The 20,437-nt window shown below is 44.2% G+C and overlaps 1 protein-coding gene across 1 annotated transcript in view; it reads right to left on the reverse strand.

The window, feature by feature from the left end:
* Window positions 1-12,641, reverse strand: part of LOC115093684 (dynein heavy chain 11, axonemal-like) — a 586,171-nt gene extending 573,530 nt beyond the window's left edge. The window contains exon 1 of the mRNA XM_029605802.1: window positions 12,423-12,641. Within this exon, the coding sequence (XP_029461662.1) occupies window positions 12,423-12,641 (219 nt within the window). The remainder of the gene's footprint in view (window positions 1-12,422) is intronic.
* Between the last annotated feature and the right edge of the window lie 7,796 nt (window positions 12,642-20,437).

Raw genomic sequence — 20,437 nt, forward strand, 5'->3', positions numbered from 1 at the left:
TTAAGCAGATTCTCCCACTCACCAGCACCCTCATCTGTACCCCCCATCCCCTGCCTAGTATGCCTCTCTCTTCCCCTCACCCCCAGCAACAACATTTATCCCTACTGGTGGTGGCTCTAGGCTTTTCCTCTCTCCTTCAGCAGCTCACTGAGGCTCCAGTGCTCTGCAGCACCGCACTTCTGACCCTCTGGGAATTGCTTCTGATGGACAGGGCCTAGTTCAAACGCATTTACAGCCTCAGACAGCAAGCACTTTGACTGCTTGGAGGGAGAGGAGGTGGGACTTGAAACACAGCATCGGCAGCACTGAAGGGTGAGCGCTTTCACTGGTGGAGGGTGAGACATGAAACACAGCGTTCACTTTGGCCCACACTGGCTTCCAGCAGTGGCTGGAGGCCTTGAAACGTTGCATGAGCAGTTGTTTAATCAGCTTAAAATCAGGGTGAATATCAGTTTTGGAAAATTCTGGAAATTTATGGGTGAAAATAGGTTAAAAGTGAAAACGAAGGACTCTAAGTTACTGTTAGGTTTGCATAGCTCTCAATGGATTGACAAAAAGGGATGTACAATCTATTATCTCCAGATTGCTGGCGGAAATCTAATCAAGATGGACCAGTGACCAAGAAAGACTGGTGGCATAGGAAATACTGTGGTATCTCAGTCTTATTCTCAGGGACAAGTGTACTCCACAATACTAAAACCAATGTTTCAACAGGAATCTCAGTTAGCAGTCTCAGAAAAAGAAGAAACAAATTTAGGGCCTGATTTTCAAAAGCATTTACACGCTTAAAAATGGGGTTTACACATGTAAATGCACTTAAAAGGCAAATTTTAACACAACTGTGCAGGCTGGGAGGGAACTGGGGAAAGTCTCTATCATGTCGCTGCACGATTTTTACAAAATCCCCCCCCCCCCTTGCGCACGCGAGTCGGCACCCGCGTGCACATGCGTGCACAGATATAAAACTGGGCACGCATGTGCATGCGGGTGGCAGATTTTAATACATGCCCATGTGTGTGCTAACTGAGATTCCAATTAGTTACTCTTGCAACATTGGTTTTAGTATTGTGGTGTACACTTGTCCCTGAGAATAAAGAGGCGGACTGGGAGGGAACTTCCTAAAATCCCTACCTACCCTGCCTGCCTCTTCCCCTATCCTCCCTGACCCCCCCCCCCCCCAGCTATCTTTTTCTTGTTATTGTTTTTATACTTGCCTGCTCTCCCAAGCAGTAGTAAGTTGTGCGGGCCAGCTGCCGATGTGCGCTTCAGCGGGACAGAACCTAATGGTGCTGCCCAGCCCACCCATTCCCCGCCCCTTTCTACTTTGCCGGCTCTTCCGCGGGTACCGGGAGATACGCACATGGCCACAGAGCGCACGAGGCCCAGCCACGCGCTTATCTCCCGGTGTTGGTGCGCGGTGTAAGTGGGCTTTTGAAAATTGCTGCAATATATGTCATTGGGTCCAAAGAATTTACCCGGGTAAGTGCACTTTACACAGGTAAATGACTTTTGAAAATTGCTCCCATTGTGTTTACATTTATACGTGTAAGTCCTTTTGAAAATTATCCCCTGAATGAACAAAGACAAAAAATGAGGCAAAATACCACAAGAGCCAGTGATAGCAAAAAGCAGTGGTATGCTACACACTCAAAGGCAACAATTTCAATTTTTTTTACATTTTTTTTTATTTTTATTTCTCAGTTCATTTTATCATTATATTTTATTTTTTTTTGCCCCCTTTGAATGTGCACCTCTGCTTTTTGGTATCACAAATTTAATAGACACAAAAACCAGAAACTCTGCCGTCGCTAGAGCCAGTTTCTTCACAAAACGTTTGAAAGCATTATAGGGAAGGCTGCAGTGATGCTATATCTTTCATGTGGATGAATGCTCGACTTCCTTCTTCAGTTTCCTAAATACACAGATCTTTGAAATAAAAGTAAAAAGTGAAAACTGTGTTAAAAATCTTTTTAAGCCAACAAAATAGTTGAGGAGTGCTAACAAAATAAAAACATACAGGTGAATTTTCAAATTGATTTACACATGCAAATGTAACTACTATGGTAGCAATTTTCAAAAGCCATTTATTCTTGTAAAATGCACTTACGCAGGTAAATCCTATAGACAATCCGATGGCACATATTGTAGCAATTTTCAAAAGCTAACTTATGCGAGTAAAGTGCATTTACTCAAGTAAAACCCAGTTTTATGCATGTAAATGCTTTTAAAAATCAGGCCCTTAGATTAGAAACATAGAAACATAGAAATGACGGCAGAAGAAGACCAAACGGCCCATCCAGTCTGCCCAGCAAGCTTCACACACTTTTTCTCTCATACTTATCTGTTTCTCCTAGCTCTTGGTTCTATTTCCCTTCCACCCCCACCATTAATGTAGAGAGCAGTGATGGAGCTGCATCCAAGTGAAATATCTAGCTTGATTAGTTAGGGGTAGTAGGGGTAGTAACCGCCGCAATAAGCAAGCTACACCCATGCTTATTTGTTTTACCCAGACTATGTTATACAGCCCTTATTGGTTGTTTTTTCTTCTCCCCTGCCGTTGAAGCAGGGAGCTATGCTGGATATGCGTGAAGTATCAGGGGTTTTTTTGGGGTTTTTTTTTCTCCCCTGCCGTAGAAGCAGAGAGCTATGCTGGATATGCGTGAAGTATCAGTTTTTCTTCTCTCCTGCCGTTGAAGCAGAGAGTTATGCTGGATATGCGTGAAGTATCAGTTTTTCTTCTCTCCTGCCGTTGAAGCAGAGAGTTATGCTGGATGTGTGAAGTATCAGTCTTTCTCCCATGCCACTGAAGCAGAGAGCCATGCTGGATATGCATTGAAAGTGAAGTATCAGGCACATTTGGTTTGGGGTAGTAACCGCCGTAACAAGCCAGCTACTCCCCACTTTGTGATTGCGAATCCTTTTTTCTTCTCCGCTGCCGTTGAAGCTATGCTGGATATGCGTGACGCATCAGTTTTTCTTTTCCCCTGCCGTTGAAGCAGAGAGCTCTGCTGGATGTGTGAAGTATCAGTTTATATAAACACTAAGGGGTAGATTTTCAGTAAGCCAAGTGGCCAAGTGGCTGGCTATTTTACAGTTAGCTAACTTTGGGTGAATTTTCAAAATTCTCCTAAATTTAGCCTTATATCTTTAGTTAGGCTCTTAAATTAACATTATGGGGCGGATTTTAAAAGGGTTACGTGCGGCGCGTAACCCTTTTAAACCCGTTCCTGCACGCGCAGAGCCTATTTTGCATAGGCCCGGCGACGTGCGCAAGCCCCCTGGATGCACATATGCCCCGGGGCTTGAAAAAAGGGGCGGGGAGTGGGCGAGGCGGGGGCGGGACCAAGGCCTCCAGCACAGCGGCCGTGCCAGGGGATCGCGCACCGGCACTCAGCCAGCGCTCACAACCTACGCCTGCCCAGAGGCAGGCGTAAATAAGAAAATAAAGGTAGGGGGGTGATTTAGGTAGGGCTGGGGGGCATGTTAGATAGGGGAAGGGAGGGAAAGGTGGGGAGGAGCGGAAGGAAAGTTCCCTCCCTGTTGGGTTCGTGGACCCTTGGGCCGGTCGGGACCGGAAGATGGAGTACTGCGAGGTAGTAGCAGTAGCCCCGACCGGGAGGCGGCAAGGACGGAGAAGTGGCTGGCCCGAGGAAGGCCCTGGAAAGCCCTTTGCGACCAAGGGCTAGGCAAGGGAGAGGAAGACGGATGGAGCTGACACAGTGGTGAGGAAGTCTTCGCCCTGGAAGCCGAGCCTCCCCCGAGAGGAGCTCGTAGGAGTTCAGCCGCTGGGACTTAGGAGATTCACCCTGGAAGCCGGAGTCCCCCCAGGAGGAGCCCGTAGGAACCCGGCCGCTGGGACTTAGGAGAGCCCGCGGGGGCAGAGTCAGAGGGGATCCGCGGTCGAGTGCCGGAGGGTCGTTGCTCACCAGTCCAGAGTCAAGTGCCAGAGAGTCGCCGCTTGCCAGTCCAGAGTCGAGTGCCAGGGAATCGCCGCTTGCCAGTCCAGAGTCGAGAGCCAGGGAATCGTCGTAAGCCAGTCCAGAGTCAGAAGCCGAGGAGTCGTCGTAAGCCAGATCAGGATCAGGAGCCAGAGGGTCGTCGTAAGCCAGTCCGGGATCAGGAATCAGGAAACCAAGGAAGCACAGGACGCAGCAACTAAAGACAGGAAACCTGGAACCTCGTTGCAAGGGAAGGAAGGCCTCACGGTGCAGGGTTTAAATACCCTGAGCGTCTGACGTCATCCGGAGGGCAGTGCCGTTGTTTCCCGCGCTGGCCCCTTTAAAACCTGGGGCCTGCCGCACGCGTGCGCGGCTAGGGGGCGGGGCGGGGCCTAGCCGCGGAGAACGCCGGCAGCCAGCACGGCGTGGGAGCGCCGCTCTTGGGGCCTGCATGGCCCGAAAACGCGGCGGAACCGGAGGGGCACCGTGACAGGGTGAGTGGCGGTCCCGGGGACGGCCCGGGATCGCAACACTCCCAGGCCATTCCCTCCCAGGCCGCTCCGATTTCGGAGTGGCCTCAGAGGGAATGGGGAAAGCCATCGGGGCTCCCCTAGGGCTCGGTGCGCGCAAGGGGGTGCATCCCCTTACACGCCCCCTTGCGCGCGCCAACCCCGGATTTTATAACATGCACGCGGCTTCGCATGCATGTTATAAAATCGGGCGTAGATTTGTGCGTGCTGGGTTACGTGCACAAATCTACGCCCGCGCGTATCTATTAAAATCCAGCCCTATAGCTTTATTTATTTGTTTAAAGGCATTTCTTAGCCACCAATTCAAATATTGATGGTAACTTTTAAACTGGGGCATGGGTGCACTTTGGCACGTATGCTTCAGTGCGCCCAGATATGCAGGTATTTTACAACTTGCATGCATGTTATAAAATAGCTAGGCAGCATGCACATGTGCGCCCAATTTTAGGTGAGCATGCGCCTAGGTACGCAAATTGCAATTCTACTGCATGTCAGGGTATTTTATAACAGGCACATGTCCATGCCACTGCCAGTTTCACCAGTTCATCCAGTTAAGAGCTAGGTCCTCCAAACCCTGCTGGTTTGATAGCCTGCATTCCCCCAGTTACCCCAGACCCTTTAAACCTGGCAGAAATGGCTTTCTTTTATTTTTTTAAGTTACGCCTCCTCCATAACAGAAGTAAAGTTACGTGACAGTGGACCTGGGCATGTAAGTCTCTTGGCCATGCCCCGAATCACCCATGCCCTGCCCAGACCACACCCCTTTCTTTAAAATCGAGTGAGATGTACAAGGTGGGCGCATGCGAGCCTGACTTGTGGATGCATCTCCACATTTGGGCACACGCAGGTCTTTTAAAATTCACCTTAAGTTCATAGTTTAGGTACAAAAGGAAATATAAAATACAATACATGTAACACATACCACAAGACTTAGACATCTAAAGCTAGCCTGCTAGATATTTATTTATTTATGCAATTTTTATATACCGTTGCACAGAAAACAAGTTTCTGTCTCTACGGTTTACATGTAAAATCAAAAAGTCATCGTATAAGTTAGAAGAAAGAGCAAAAAATACAATAAAATTCAATATAAAACAAATATAAAAACCATATAACTTAGGATAGCTAGCTAACCTAAGGGTTTATTTCTCAAAGCCCACTAACATGCATTGTTAGTAAATAAACTTCATTGAGTTTAATGATAAATGGGCCCCATAGCTGGCTAGCACTGAAAATTATTGCTAGCTAACTAAGTTGCTCCCCTTAATCCAAGCACAACCCTGAGACTGCCCAGAATGTGAGCAATTGACAGTGTTGCTCTAGTCACCTAACTCTTTAGTTAAAGGCTAAATTGCTTTGACAATCTTCCCTTGTGAATTTAATTCACCAAATCTGAGGCCAAAAAGGAGACCATGGTGAAACTATTCAGGAACGCTGGCAAATAAAAACAATCACAGCTGGAACAGAGAATGCATGAAAGGCTGAATAGCAGTCCTTGAGAGTATCATAAAGCATTTGGGTGCACCTAACTTTTAAACTGTGCAGTGCATTAGGTGCCTCATTACAATATTCATTGAGACCTATTTAGACATGTAAAAAGTGCTTGGGTATTATCAATTACATATAGAAAAAGGTGATGAATGTGAACTGAGCATGATGTCGGCTTGAACTAAGGGCAAGAGGTCAAACATCTGTCCGCACTTAAATCACCACCCCACCAAATTAGCATACTCCCTGCCTGCAACTCTTATTCATCCTGGCTCCATAGGATTCAAAAAGGAAACCTTCAGCAATTACACACAGAGAATAAAATGCTTATTTGTGAGCAAATATTGCTATCAGTGGGTTTGGAAGATACAATGCATCATATGCTGCAGTCTTTAAAACCAAACATGTACGCAAATACCAGCTCTGTCATAATGATATGCTCAAAAGAGATTTCCTGGCTATACCCATGCTCTGTTCGGATGGCTAAAAATCCCTTTCTCCGATTTTGAGGAAGCACCACTCCACTTTTCCAATGCTAGGATGGCCCGAGCACTCAAATTTTCAAAGGCATTTTCACAGGTAAAACAGTGCTTTACCCACAGAAATGGCTTGTTATAAACTTGTATCCAAAAAACAAAAGTGAAAGAATCGAAGAAATATACAAAATCTCACTTAATGCACAGCGGGATAACTAATAAACTCACAACTCTGAATATAAAAGACCTCCGTACTGCACATGAGTCAGGCATGAAAACATTTCAAATGTCTGGAAACCCGAAGCATGAAGTATAAACATTGGTCATGGCGAGTCTTTCAACATTCATATTATGAGCCAAACAATTTTTTGAATATTTTTCTTTGCATGTAAAATTATAAGATGAAACACAAGCTGAACTTATCTTAAGCTTGTTCATCAATCCGGGGACCTTTTAAAAGCATCAGTGCATCAGGTAACTTGAATCATTCTTTTTGGAACCCTCGACATTGCAATGTTTCGGAACCAATGACCCTTTCTCAGGAGTATATGTGAATCTTACGTCTCCATACTCAATGCCCAGTTTCTGCAAAATTCCCCTTGCTCACATATACTGCTTGGTCTGCCAGCGGGAGAAACTTGACCACTCAATATGCAGGTAAATTATACACAAGTTTAGCCAGACTGACTGGAGGCATTCTCTGAGCTGGGGCTGGTAAGGGACTTGCGTTCATACTTTTGTATTTTCAAAAGTATGCCTGTAAATTTTCCTGCAAAATGTCTACATACAAATTAGTAGGTGAAATTGTGCATAGCTAGCTTTAGTGGGATAATTTTCAAAGCAAATTTATGTACACAAGTATTTGCCATATACTTTATGCAGAATTACCCCCTTATAGCAGAGTAAGCCTACATGGAATGCCATGAGGTATTTCCAACAGAGAAATTCCTAAAAAAAAAAAAAAAATAACAAAACACTATGGACTAGATTTTAAAAGCCCTGCGCGCATATTTTGCATAGGCCGCCGGCACGCGCAAAGCACCGGGATGCACGTAAGTCCTGGGGCTTCGTAAAAGGGGCGGGAGGGGGCGTGTCAGGGGGCGAGCCAGGGCGGGTCCGGGGGACGTGGTGACGGTTTGGGGGCGGGCCAGGAGGGCGGCCCCGAGTCCCTCAGCACTGCGGCCTGTGCCGGGGGATGCGAGGCAGCGCGCGCAAGTTACGCCTGCTTCAAGCAGGTGTAACTTGCCCAACAAAGGTAGGGAGGGGATTTAGATAGGGCCGGGGGGTGGGTTAGGTAGGGGAAGGGAGGGGAAGGTGGGGGGACGTGGAAGTAAAGTCCTCCATAGCAGAAGTAAAGTTACGTGGCAGGGCACCCCGGAGCGCCCCTGTGCGCGTAAGTATTTATGTGCAAATTTGAAATTGAAATCCAGGAATGCCCATGCCCCACCCAGACCATGCCCATCTCCTGCCCCTTTTTGGAACTTTTCATTTGTGCACGTAATGGGAGGTATGTGCACACGCGAGCGCCTTTTAAAATCCGCTCATCGCCTTCCAGTGCAACACATTTGCATATCTAATGGTTTTGGCACGTGCAGGGCTTTTAAAATTCACCTTTATTATAGCAGGCTAACAACATAAATATCAGGGCAGGTGCTAGACATTATAGTATCCAAGGGCAAGAGCTGCTTTTGGTGCCCCCTTTTTCTTTCAGGCTCATGTGTTCGCAGACGAATAGACTGACTGAAAAGGATAGCATGACATCCTGCTTCCCCTCCAGCTTAGTGTCCCAGGTGAACATAAGATTTGCTATACTGCATCAGATCAAAGGTCCATCAAGCCCAGTATTCTGTTTCCAAAATCCTGTTCACAAGTACCTGGCAGAATCCCAAGATACATTCCATGCTGCTTATCCCAAGGATAAGAAGTGGATTTCTGCTACTGTACCTTAATAATGGTTTATGGACTTTTCCAACAGGAACTTGTCCAAACCTTTTTTTTTTTAAACACAGCTAAACTAATAGCTTTCACCACAACCTCTGGTAACGCATTCCAGAGCTTAATTATGCTTTGAGTAAAAAAATATTTTCTCTTATTATCTCTAAGTGTATCACCTAATAACTTCATTGTGTGTCCCCTAGTCATAAGAACATAAGATATTCCATACTGGGTCAGACCAAGGGTCAGACCAAGGGTCCATCAGGCCCAGCATCCTATTTCCAATAGTGGTCACAAGTACGTGCAAGTACCCAAACATTAGATAAATCACAAGCTACTATTGCTTATTATTAATTACCGTAATAGCAGTTTATGGACTTTTCCTCTAGGAACTTATCCAAACCTTTTTTTTAAACCCAGTTACACTAACTGCTGTAACCACATCCTCTGGCAATGAATTCCAGAATTTAACTATGCGCTGCGTGAAAAAAAAATATCTTCAATTTATTTTAAATGAGCTACTTGCTAACTTCATGGAGTGCCCCCTGGTCCTTCTATTATCTGAGAGACTAAATAACTAAACAATCCTAACTTCTTTAGCCTTTCCTCATAGAACAGCAATTCCATGCCCTTTCTCATTTTGGTTGCCCTTCTCTGCACTTTCTCCAGTACAGCTATTTCCTTTTTTAGATGCAGTGAGCAGAATTGCACACAATATTCAAGGTGTGGTCTCACCATGGAGTGATGCAGAGGCATTATGACATCCTCTCCATTCCCTTCTTAATAATTTCTAACATTCTGTTCGCTTTTTTGATCTCCACAGCACACTGAGCCGACAATTTCAATGTATTATCCACGATGACGCCTAGATCTCTTTCCTGAGTGGTAACTCCTAAGATAGAACCCAACATTGTGTAACTATAGCAAGGGTTATTTTTCCCTATATGCATCACTTTGCACTTGTCCACATTAAATTTCATCTGCCATTTGGAAGCCCAAACGTCCAGTCTTGCAAAGTCCTGCAATTTATCACAATCCACTTGAGATTTAACTACCCTGCATAATTTTGTCATCTGCAAATTTGATCACCTCACTTGTTGTACTCCTTTCCAGATCATTTATAAATATATTAAAAAGCACCAATTCAAGAACAGATCCCTGAGGCACTCCACTGTTTACCTTTTTCCACTGTGAAAACTGACCATTTAATCATACTCTCTATTCCTGTCTTTTAACCAACTTGAATCCACATAAGGACATCGTCTCCTATCCCATTACTTTTTAGTTTTCTTAGAAGCCTCTCATGCGGGACTTAATCTTTGTACTTTTTGAAAGAATAAACAACCGATTAACATTTATTCGTTCCACTCCACTCATTATTTTATAGACCTCTATCATATCTCCCCTCAGTTGTCTCTTCTCCAAGCTGAAGAATCCTAACCTCTTTAGCCTTTCCTCATAGGGGATGCATTCCATCCTCTTTATCATTTTGCCCTTCTCTGAACTTTTCTAATTCTGCTATATCGTTTTTTAGATGAGGTGACCGGAATTGCACACAATATTCAAGATGAGGTCTTACTATGGAGCGATAGAGGCATTATGATATTCTCTGTTTTATTCTCCATTCCTTTCCTAATAGTTCCTAGCATTCTATTTGCTTTCTTGGCTGCGGCTGCACACTGAGCAGAAGATTTCACCGTACTATCAACAATGACACCTAGATTATTTTCCTAATGTGGAACCTTGCCTTGTGTAGCTATAATTTGGGTAACTCTTCCCTAAGTGCATTATTTCGCACTTCTCCACAATAAATTTCATTTGCAAGCCCAGTCTCCCAATTTTCAAGATATTCTTGTAATTTCTCACAATCCTTATGTGATTTAACAACTTTGAATAATTTGGTGTCATTGTAAATTTGATCACCTCACTCATTCCCATTTCCAGGTCATTTATAAATATGTTGAAGAGCAGTGGTCTCAGAACAGATCCCTGGGACAGTCCACTATTCATATTTCTCCATTGGGAAAATTTAACATTTAGCCTTACTCTGTTTTTCGTTTATTTAACCAGTTCTCAATCCACAGTAGGACACTACCCCCCTATTTCCATGACTTTTTAATTTCCTAAGAAGTCTCTCATGAGGAACTATGTCAAATGCTTTCTGGAAATCTGGATATACTATATCAACTGGCTCACTTTTATCCACATGTTTATTTACATCCTCAAAAATATGTAGCAGATTGGTGAGGCAAGACTTCCCTTGGCTAAATCCATGTTGGCTTTGTCCCATTAAACTATGCCTATCTATATGTCCAACAATTTTGTTGTTTATGATAGTTTCTACATTTTGCCTGGGAGAGAACTCAGACTCACTGGTCTCTAGTTTCCTAGATCACCCCTGGATCCCTTTTTAAAAATTGGCATTACACTGGCAACCCTCCAGTCTTCAGGTACCAATTTTAAGGTTAGTTTACAAGTTACTAATAGCAGGTCTATAATTTCATTTTTCAGTTATTTCAGCACTCTGAGATGCATACCATCTAGTCCAGGTGATTTACTATTCTTTAGTTTGTCAATTTGCCTATTACACCTTCTATATACACTGAGATTTAATTCAGTTTCTGCTGAATTATCACCTTTGGATACAATTTCTGACGTGGGTATCTCTTTTACATCTTCCTCAGTGAAGACCGAAGCAACAAATTCATTTAGTCTATGCTATGGTTTTGTCATCCCTACGTGCCCCTTTCACTCCTTGATCGTCTAATGGTCCAAGCTTTCTACTTTCAATGTACCTGAAAAAGTTGTTATTATGAGTTTTTTGTTTCAGTGGCAAGCTTCTTTTCAAATTATCTCATTGCTTTCCATACCAATGCTTTGTTTCTAATTTGCCAGTGCTTATGCTGTTTCCTGTTTTCTTAATTGAGATCCCTTTTTCATTTTTTGAAAGATATCCTTTTAGCTATTATAGCCTCTCTTTCCTCACCTTTTAACCATTCCAGGAGTCACTTAGCCTTCCCTTCCACCTTTTCTAATGCATGGAATACATCTGGTCTGGGCTTCCAAGATGGTATTTTTAAACAAACTCTATGCCTGATGAATACTCTTAACCTTTGCAGCTGCTCCTTTCAGTTTTTTCCTAATCATTTTCCTCATTTTATCATAGTTACCTTTTTGAAAGTTAAATGCTGTCGCAGTAGATTTCTTTAATGTCCTCCCTCCAGTATTAAGTCAAATTTGATCATGTTGTGATCACTATTGCCATGTGGCCCCAACACTGTTACCTCTTGCACAAAATCCTGTGTTCCACTAAGGACTAAAATAGTTTCTCCTCTTCTTGTTCTATGAAGAAATCATTTATTTCATCTAGGAACTTTACCTCTCTAGCATGTCTTGATGTGACATTCACTCAATCAATACTGGTGTAATTTAAATCACCCAATATTACTAAGCTGCTGATTTTGTTAGCTTCCCTAATTTCTTTTAGCATTTCATTGTCTGTTTGTTCATTCCGGCCAGGTGGTTGCCCTACTCGCCCAGCCTTTGCATGACCCTGACAAACATTCTTAGTATCAAATATGCTATAACAATTACACACCTCACACTTTCAAATGGCTTTTTCAGTAGCTAAATTATTAGGATTCCATGAGGCCAATGTACTAAAGTGTACTAATGATTTTGCAAGCATTAATGTATGATAAAAGCACTATTAGCATACACAAGCTAAGTTTATGCATATAACATTGTTTTATGTGCTAAATATAGTGAGATTTAGGTCTTAATTGCAATTATACTTTATTGGTAACAGATTTTACCCTGGTTAAATTAAGATCTGTTTTAATTAAATACCTAAAGATTGTTCTATTTATACTTGGGTAAATTAAAATCTGTTTTCATGAAAATATCTAAAGAATGTGGAATTCCAGAGAGCCTGGGATAAGCACAGAGGATTCAGAACTTATTGGCATCAAGGAATTAAAAGAAACATTTAAGTGAATTAAACTATTTCTTAAATTCTGTTCCATGTAAAAATAGTAGAGAAGATGAGTGCTTACTTCCAGCTTTGCATAGATCTCCTCTGGCAATTGCTGCTTATAAGCCCTAAGTAGCTCAGCAGTGGATTTTAGAGATTTAAAATTCTCATATGTTGCTTGTCTGTCACGTATGGCCATCAGATGTCCCATTATTTCAGCCAGCGTAGCATAGTCTCCACTTTTTGCTTTCTTGCTTAAGCCTTTCTCAGTCTCACTGATAAATGCCTCCAGCTCATTCATACTAAAATAATGAAGGAAAAGGAGCATGATTATTGAAGATATTTAAACACTCATTGTATGCAAGTCTATCTTATGCATATTCATTGTGAATATCCTGAAATCCAGATTGGCTGGATGTGTCCACTGCTTTAACGAATGAACAGATATCAATCAAGCTAAAATAATTCAATTACGGTCACATTTTCAAAAGGCCGCACCTAAAAAATCCAGGAGATATGCATGTGGCTGGGTCGTGTGCATGCCAAGCGCATTTTAGAAACGGCCCAGTCATGCACGTATCTCCTGGTATAAACAAAAGTGCTGGGCCATCCAAAAGGGGCGAGCCAGGGGCGAGGTCTGGGTGGGGAGGGGCAGCCAGAGGGCCGACCAGGACAGCGGCCATTAGGCCCTGTCCCGTGCGCTGGAAGTTACTTCTGCTCGGAAGGAGCAGTAAGCTATAAAATAAAGCAATTTTGGCTAGCTAGGTGGGGGTTAGGGGTCAGGGATGAGAAGGGAAAAGGTAGGAAGGGTAGTTAGAGGGATAGGGAAGTTCCCTCCCAATCTGCTCCTTAATTGGAGCAGATTGGGAAGGTACTGGAAAAGGCCTACTCGCATCACCATGCGTATTTTTTTTAAATTCCCCTGCTGCACGCGTGGCATGACACTCGCCCACACATGCGCACCAATATTAAAATCGGCCACGCATGTGCGCATGAGAATCATATTTTATAACATGCACGCGGCAACATGTGCATGTTATAAAATTGGTGCATCCATGTGCGGGTGCCAGGAACCGCGCGCACATGGATGCATGCGTTTTCAAAAATCAACCCCTAATCCTTTTAAAATCCAGGTGTATGGTGTTAAACATGTTTTAAAGCAGCCATCTGTCATACCATAGTCACTACAGAAAATCAAATATGCAATGTACATGATCCTCCAAAGAACACCAAATGCATTACTAGGCAAAGGACAAATCAGAAAGGCAGAGAGAGAGAGCAATCCTCACAATGCATCCTAGGTCTTTTACAACCCTCTCCATGTCACAATCCCACCTTCAAACATTGATATTCAGTCTATTCTATGGTTTGACCACTATCTCATTTCTTTCTCTCTCAGCCTAAACAACCCGACCCTGATCACAAATCCATCTACTTTGGTAAATAGAGGAAAACATGTTTCTTCAGAAGAATTCATTACTGCATGCCGGCTTCACTTTCGCAAAGTATAAATGACTCTGGAATTCTGCTATTTCTAAAACCTTAGACTCTATAGCGCCTATCAAAGCTTTCCCCGAAAAGAAAAAACCTAACACCCCTTGATATTCTAACAAACTACGCTTGTTAAAGACAACACTACGTCGAAAAGAACATTACCTCCCCTGTGTGCATTGTGTAATTTTACACACCTATCAGTCCCACAATTTTCTAAAGGGCCATTTCGGTAGGTAAAGCACTACTCAACCCATGCAGGTGCAATTACCTCATCCCCGCCCCTTCTGACCAAGTGTGCCCCTTCCATCCCTTCCCCTATTTATTTATTTAAAATATTTCTAGTCTGCTGAGCTACCATTCTCAGCAGATTACAACAGGATATGCATAAAATCTGTCAAAGTATTACATTGACATACAAGGACAACAAGGGAGTATAATCAAATCAAATCAGAACATAAAACTAAATACTGAAAGTTAGAGAGTAAAAGGTGTAAGTCAAGGACATGTCCTCATATAGAGAAAGCAAGAATGAACAGATGTGCCTTTAACATCTTTCTAAACCTAAGCAAATCAGTTTTGGCTCCTATGTTTTCTGTCAATTCTTTTCATTGGAACGGACCAGCAATGTTAAAAATGCACTCTCTAGACTCTACGAGATGTGCCTGCTTGAATGGGGGGACGACGACTAAGAGATGCTGTGAGGATGAGTGTAGAAACCATGCAGGACAATATCTGTTCACTGCAGAAGCAAGGCAAGGAGGGCTGCGGGCCATAAAAGGGCCTTAAAGATTAATATGATGGCCTTAAAATGCACTCTCCAGACCACAGGTAAGCAGTGCAGGTTGGCCAGTACTGGTGAGATGCGGCCCTGTGATGAGGTGCCGGTGGCCAGCCTAGCTGCAGAGTTTTGCATGAGCTGCAGTGACCTAAGAGAAGAGTTGCAGTAACGAAGGGGTGTCACGATAAGCGCTTGTGTAACTGTTCACAAATCAGAGCGATTAAAAAAAAACGGCTTTAAAGGCCGCAGCATGCGCATCTTGAAGTAGGAATTTCTTTCCCTTTTCCTTCAACCCCTTATGCGATATGTAGAACGACAAGGATACTGCAAATAGTGCTTTCGAGAACTAAGGAGACATTTACTGGTTATACATAAGGCCGCAGCAATCACATTTTTAAACCAACAAGCTTATACTACTAAACTAACACTGAACACCTGGGGTGGCCATGTTCTTATCCGTACAAACTCCACCCACTGAAAAAAAAAAAACCCCAAACCCACAAACAATGCTCATTCCAGAACCACTAAAACATCCTGGTGGCCGTAGAAGCCAGAACCCAATACATAACTGTACTCCAAGCAGGGAGCTGAGCCGTTGAAGCTCGGCTCTGGCAGCAGTGCTTGGAATTTGATTCCCGGTCTGTGTACAGCTGATGGAGTGCAATTGGTCTTGGGATACGCTTTTGGCAGGCTGTTGAAGCACGCCCAATTGCTAGCTCATATCGTAGAAATGCAATGTAACATAGAAGACAGGAAATTCATTTATTGCATGTCCCTGCCTGTACAACTTCTCAACAGACTGTTAAGTGAGTATTGTGCACAGCCACCCCCGCCCGATTACTGCAACAATTATCGGTGACTTCCCCCCATGTGTCCCTGCTGCATAATCTTTTTCTTGTGGGGGGGGAGTTTGGGGCTGGCGGGAATGCTGCCAAGGAGAGGAAGAGGCCAAGGGCCAGGATGCCCAAACTTAAATGGCCGAGGTTGCAGCTCTGCCCCACAGCCTCAATCCCCTTCCACATCTGACCACGCTATTGCTTTGCTAGACCCCACTAACCATCCCTCCCCAACCCTTCCTATGCTACATTAAGGATTCTGGGTGGGGGATGAGGAGGACACCACCCAGGTTGTGGCCGGCTGAATGGGCTGGCTGCGGCAGCTTTACCCAGACAAGTCCCTTTGAAAATTGCCCTTGAAAAGAGAAATTTTAAAAAGCATTTTCATGGGTAAAACAGTGTTTACTTGCAGACTTGGGTTTTTAAAATATCGCTCACCCAATATATTAACAAACTGATGTGCCTATGTCCTGTTAAAGTATAAATTCACCTGGCTTGAGTGTAGGCATTCATAAAGACATAGTTGGCAAGGGGTTTGCACTTACGCGCTTGCTTTTGGCATTTTAAAATTTTTCAGCCAAACTTTCAAAACTGTCCACGTACACTATTTGCATGCATAAGTGGATGCACTGAGATTTATGTTGGTATTCTTTAAACTGCGCACAGTTTATAAAATACCGTGGGCATGGGATAAACTCTGGATCCCTAAAGGCTAGAGGATGGAAATGAAGAAAACAATGCATGGGAGTAACTTGCTGGTGTGGCGGTTACTACCCTTAACCAATAAGCCTTCATACTGTTGATGCAACTCCATTATTGCTCTCTGCTTTTATGGCAGGGGGGAAAGAGGAACAGGGGAATTAGATTCAGACAGCAATCAAAAAGGACATTGGATTTTAGGGTCTGGGAAAACAAATAAGCATGGGGATAACTTGCTGGTGTGCCTGATACTTTGAATGCAACTCCAACATTACTCTCTGCTTCAACGGCAAGAGGTAATAGGGAATTGGACTCAAACAGCAACCAGCAAGGGCCCTGACTTTGACGGTTTGGGAAACTAAGTAAGGGGGTGACTCAGCGGCGGACTCACAATGTCAGACCGGCCCGGGTATTTGCCGCCCAGGCCGGCCCAGGACACGTCACGTGGTCTGCCGAGCGCGGCTCTGTCACAGCCGTGCACCGCAGACCATATGACTGGAGCGATCGGCCCACCGGGGGATGCCCAATCACCCGATAGGCCAATCCGATAGGCCAATTGTATGGCACAGCAGATGCTACCATAAGCTTGCTGGGCAGACTGGATGGACCATTTGGTCCTTTTCTGTCATCACTTTCTATGTTTCTATGTTTCTATTTATGCTCTGAAAGTATATGCATATATCTGTAATTCAGGAACATGAATATTTTCGCTACCCATATTAAAAACAATACACATATATATTTTGCATGCACAATAATTGCAACAGTTTGCACACAATAAACCAGAATTAAATGCAGAGACAGATATATTTTAAAGTATGCAGAAAATACTTGTATTCATACTTTGAATGGCCAATTCATTGTTACCGCTACCAGTTCCCCCAGATCTTCACCAGTTCACCCAGACCCTCCAAAGCTTCACCCTAATCCCTCACCAGTTCACTCAGACCTCCCTCCCTCCCAAACCTTTCAGGAAACAGACAAGTCCAATTTCAATTGCGCAAGTCAATTAGCAGGTGTAAAAGTGTTTGGACAAGTTTGGTAGTGTATGCAAATGCACTTCTTCCAGAGTAGAAATTTGTGTGCATCCTTGTGAACCCCGTTCCAGAACACCTGTAGACCACCCCTGTTTTCCCTGTTAAAATATACACACAATACTGCAGGTATGTATGTGCTTGCAAGGTTTATAAACCAGTGCACATGTATGCTATTTGTTCATGTGCAATCCTGCACAATTCTTTGAAAATCCACCCCAGGCATGTAAATTTTCCCAAACATTGTCTGCATACATTTTAGCAGGTGTAATTATTTTGCACGTAGATCTAGTGTGATAATTTTCAGTGCAAATTTATGTATGTAAGTCTGCTTTGAAAAGTTGTGTAACTTATGTGAATATTTGCTGGCTAATTTAGATGTGATGTTACAACATTACCCCCAAAAAGGCAGATGACCTAATAAGTCAGTTCTGAGTTTCAAAAAAAGTTTACCTTCTTGTTACATGATTAAGAAGATGCTCCTTAAATATCCAGCTCCATTTTTTAATAACATTCATCAGAGATAATTTAAAAGGCTGAATATCAACCTCAAACCAACCATTAAAAATCTTCTGATTTTCAAGAGCACCAACTTCATTATACAGTGCTTCATAAATGTTGATCTTGTAGAAAAGAGATAATGAAAGTATTATTAAATATAAAAAATGCAATATTATTAAATATAAAAATGCAATAATGTCTTAACTACTATAGCAGTATATACAAATGAATTCGCATGAATATAAAACAATTTTTCTATCGTAAAGAATTTTCAATCTCTAGGTTCTGTTTACTAAAGTGTGATAACAATGTTAATGCACATGAAATGCTGAAATTGATGCTTAATGCATGTAAAAACAAATTATTATGTGTTATCGATCACATGGAAAAAAAACAAAGGTGCAAGACATGCCAAACTAATGAGTTGCATTGTATGCAAATGCATGAAAATCAACTCATTAAATATACAAAAAATGTAATGCCAATCACTATAAATGTGGTGTTGCATATTAAGCCTTGATAATTAATAACATCTCAAGAGATGCTCACCTCCTGCTGATGCCTAAAGGGGCCTGAAGCCCCAGTGTAGAAATTGCCAAGTAACCCCCTCCCTCCACAGCAGCTCTCCATCCTAAAGTAGACTCCCCTCTGGGTCCAACATAAGTGTATATCCACAAGATCTACCCCTATCCACATTGCAAAATACATGCCGCCTTCTGTCATTGCCCAAGCCTCCTTCCCACAGAATTTCCCGATCCAAGGTTCCCCCTTTGCTCCAAACTAGGAGGATCTGGTGGTGTCCGTTAATGAGGGCCTGTCTTAAATAGCCTGCATATTAAGGGCCCGATTTTAAAAGCCTGGCGCACGCAAATCCAGGGAGATATGCGCACGTCGAGCGTATTTTTGAAATGGCTCGGCCACGCGAGTATCTCCCAGTATGCGCAGAAGTGCCAGGCTGCAAAAAAAGGGATGGGCCAGGGTGGGGGCTGGGCGAGGCCTGGCTGGGACAGCGCCATTAGGCGCTGCCCCAGGGAAGTGCACGCTGTCAGCTGGCTGGCGCACGGAACTTACTCCTCCTCCGTGGAGCTGGTAAGTTCAGGGACAAAAATATTAGGGTAGGTAGGTGGGGTTTAGAGGTCGGGGAGGAGAGGGGAAGAGGGAGGAAGGATAGGGTTAGGAAACTGTGGAAAGGTCGTTCCCGTCACTGCGTGATTCTTTTTTTTTTTTTAACTCAGCCCCCCTCGCGTGGCGTAAGTCGAGACCCGCCCACACGTGCGTGGCATCGATATAAAATCGGGGTGTGCATGTGCGCGCGGGGTATCGTATTTTATAACAAATCGGTGCGTCCATGTGCGCACGCCGAGACCCGCGTGCACATGGACACGCCACGCGGGTTTGTAAAATGTACTCATAGGGGCGGATTTTCAGAGCCCTGCTCGCCCTAAATCCGCCCAAAACCTGGGCGGGATTTAGGCGAGCAGGGCCCTGCGCGCCGGTAAGCCTATTTACATAGGCCTACCGGCGCGCGCAGAGCCCCGGGACTCGCGTAAGTCCAGGGTTTTCGGAGGGGGCGTGTCGGGGGGACGTGGTGGGGGCGGGCCCGAACCGCGCAGATGTTTTCGGGGCGTGTCAGGAGCGTTCCGGGGGGCGGGCCCGGGGCGTGGCTATGGCCCGGGGCGGCCCGGGGGCGTGGCCCGCGCCCTCCGGACCCGCCCCCAGGGTCGCATCCCGGCCGCGCAGGAGCCCGCTGACGCGCGGGGATTTACGCCTCCCTCCGGGAGGCGTAAATCCCCCGACAAAGGTAAGGGGGGGCTTAGACAAGGGCCGGGTGGGTGGGTTAGGTAGGGGGAAGGGAGGGGAAGGTGAGGGGAGGGCAAAAGGAAGTTCCCTCCGAGGCCCGCCTCAATTTTGGAGCGGCCTCGGAGGGAACGGGGGTAGGCTGCGCGGCTCGGCGCGCACACGGCTATACAGAATTGATAGCCTTGCACGCGCCGATCCAGGATTTTAGTGGATACGCGCTGCTTCCGCACGTATCTACTTAAATCCAGCGTACTTTTGCTGGCGCCTGATGCGCCAGCAAAAGTAGGCCTATTCGCATAGTTTGAAAATCTACCCCATAAGCTTTTAGGAGGAGATTTTCAAATAGCCTGCCTAGTTGCTCACTGCGCAGGTGTTTTTAACATTCATGTTTTAAGCACATTTTAAAAGGATAGGAAACTGTGTTGTTTCTCTTTATAAATTAGCAGCAGCAGCAGCAGCATCAGAAGCAATATCTGTGCACTGAAAGAGTCTGGACACTTTGCATCTGGCCAAATGGGAGCAAAATAGTACAAGTAGAATTGAAAATCACCCATACATGCACTATTTTACTCTGCAGACTTAAACACACCCACAGGAAGCCCTCCTTTTACTGCATCCAAAATGACGGGCACTATGGAAACTGCGCATACATTTAGCCACATTTGAGGAGGGAAATTTTCAGTCAGGTCATTTTACCTAATTATATGGGTAAATGAATGACTGCCTCTGAAAATTGCCTTCATAGGTATTAACGCTAGATGTATTATCTGGTGATTAAACCTAACGAGGCTGCTAGAATTAGTTTCGATTTTAATGGGCTCATCTGAATGAACGTTAATTTACCGTGTGGCAACATTAATAGCCAGGCAAATATCATGCATTGTACATGGATGACAGGTAACACCCGAAAATAACATTAAACACTGTCTTTAGAACATAGACCCCTAAGTCACAG

This window comes from Rhinatrema bivittatum, chromosome 6, assembly GCF_901001135.1.
Source record: "Rhinatrema bivittatum chromosome 6, aRhiBiv1.1, whole genome shotgun sequence".
NCBI classification, from domain to species: Eukaryota; Metazoa; Chordata; class Amphibia; order Gymnophiona; family Rhinatrematidae; genus Rhinatrema; species Rhinatrema bivittatum.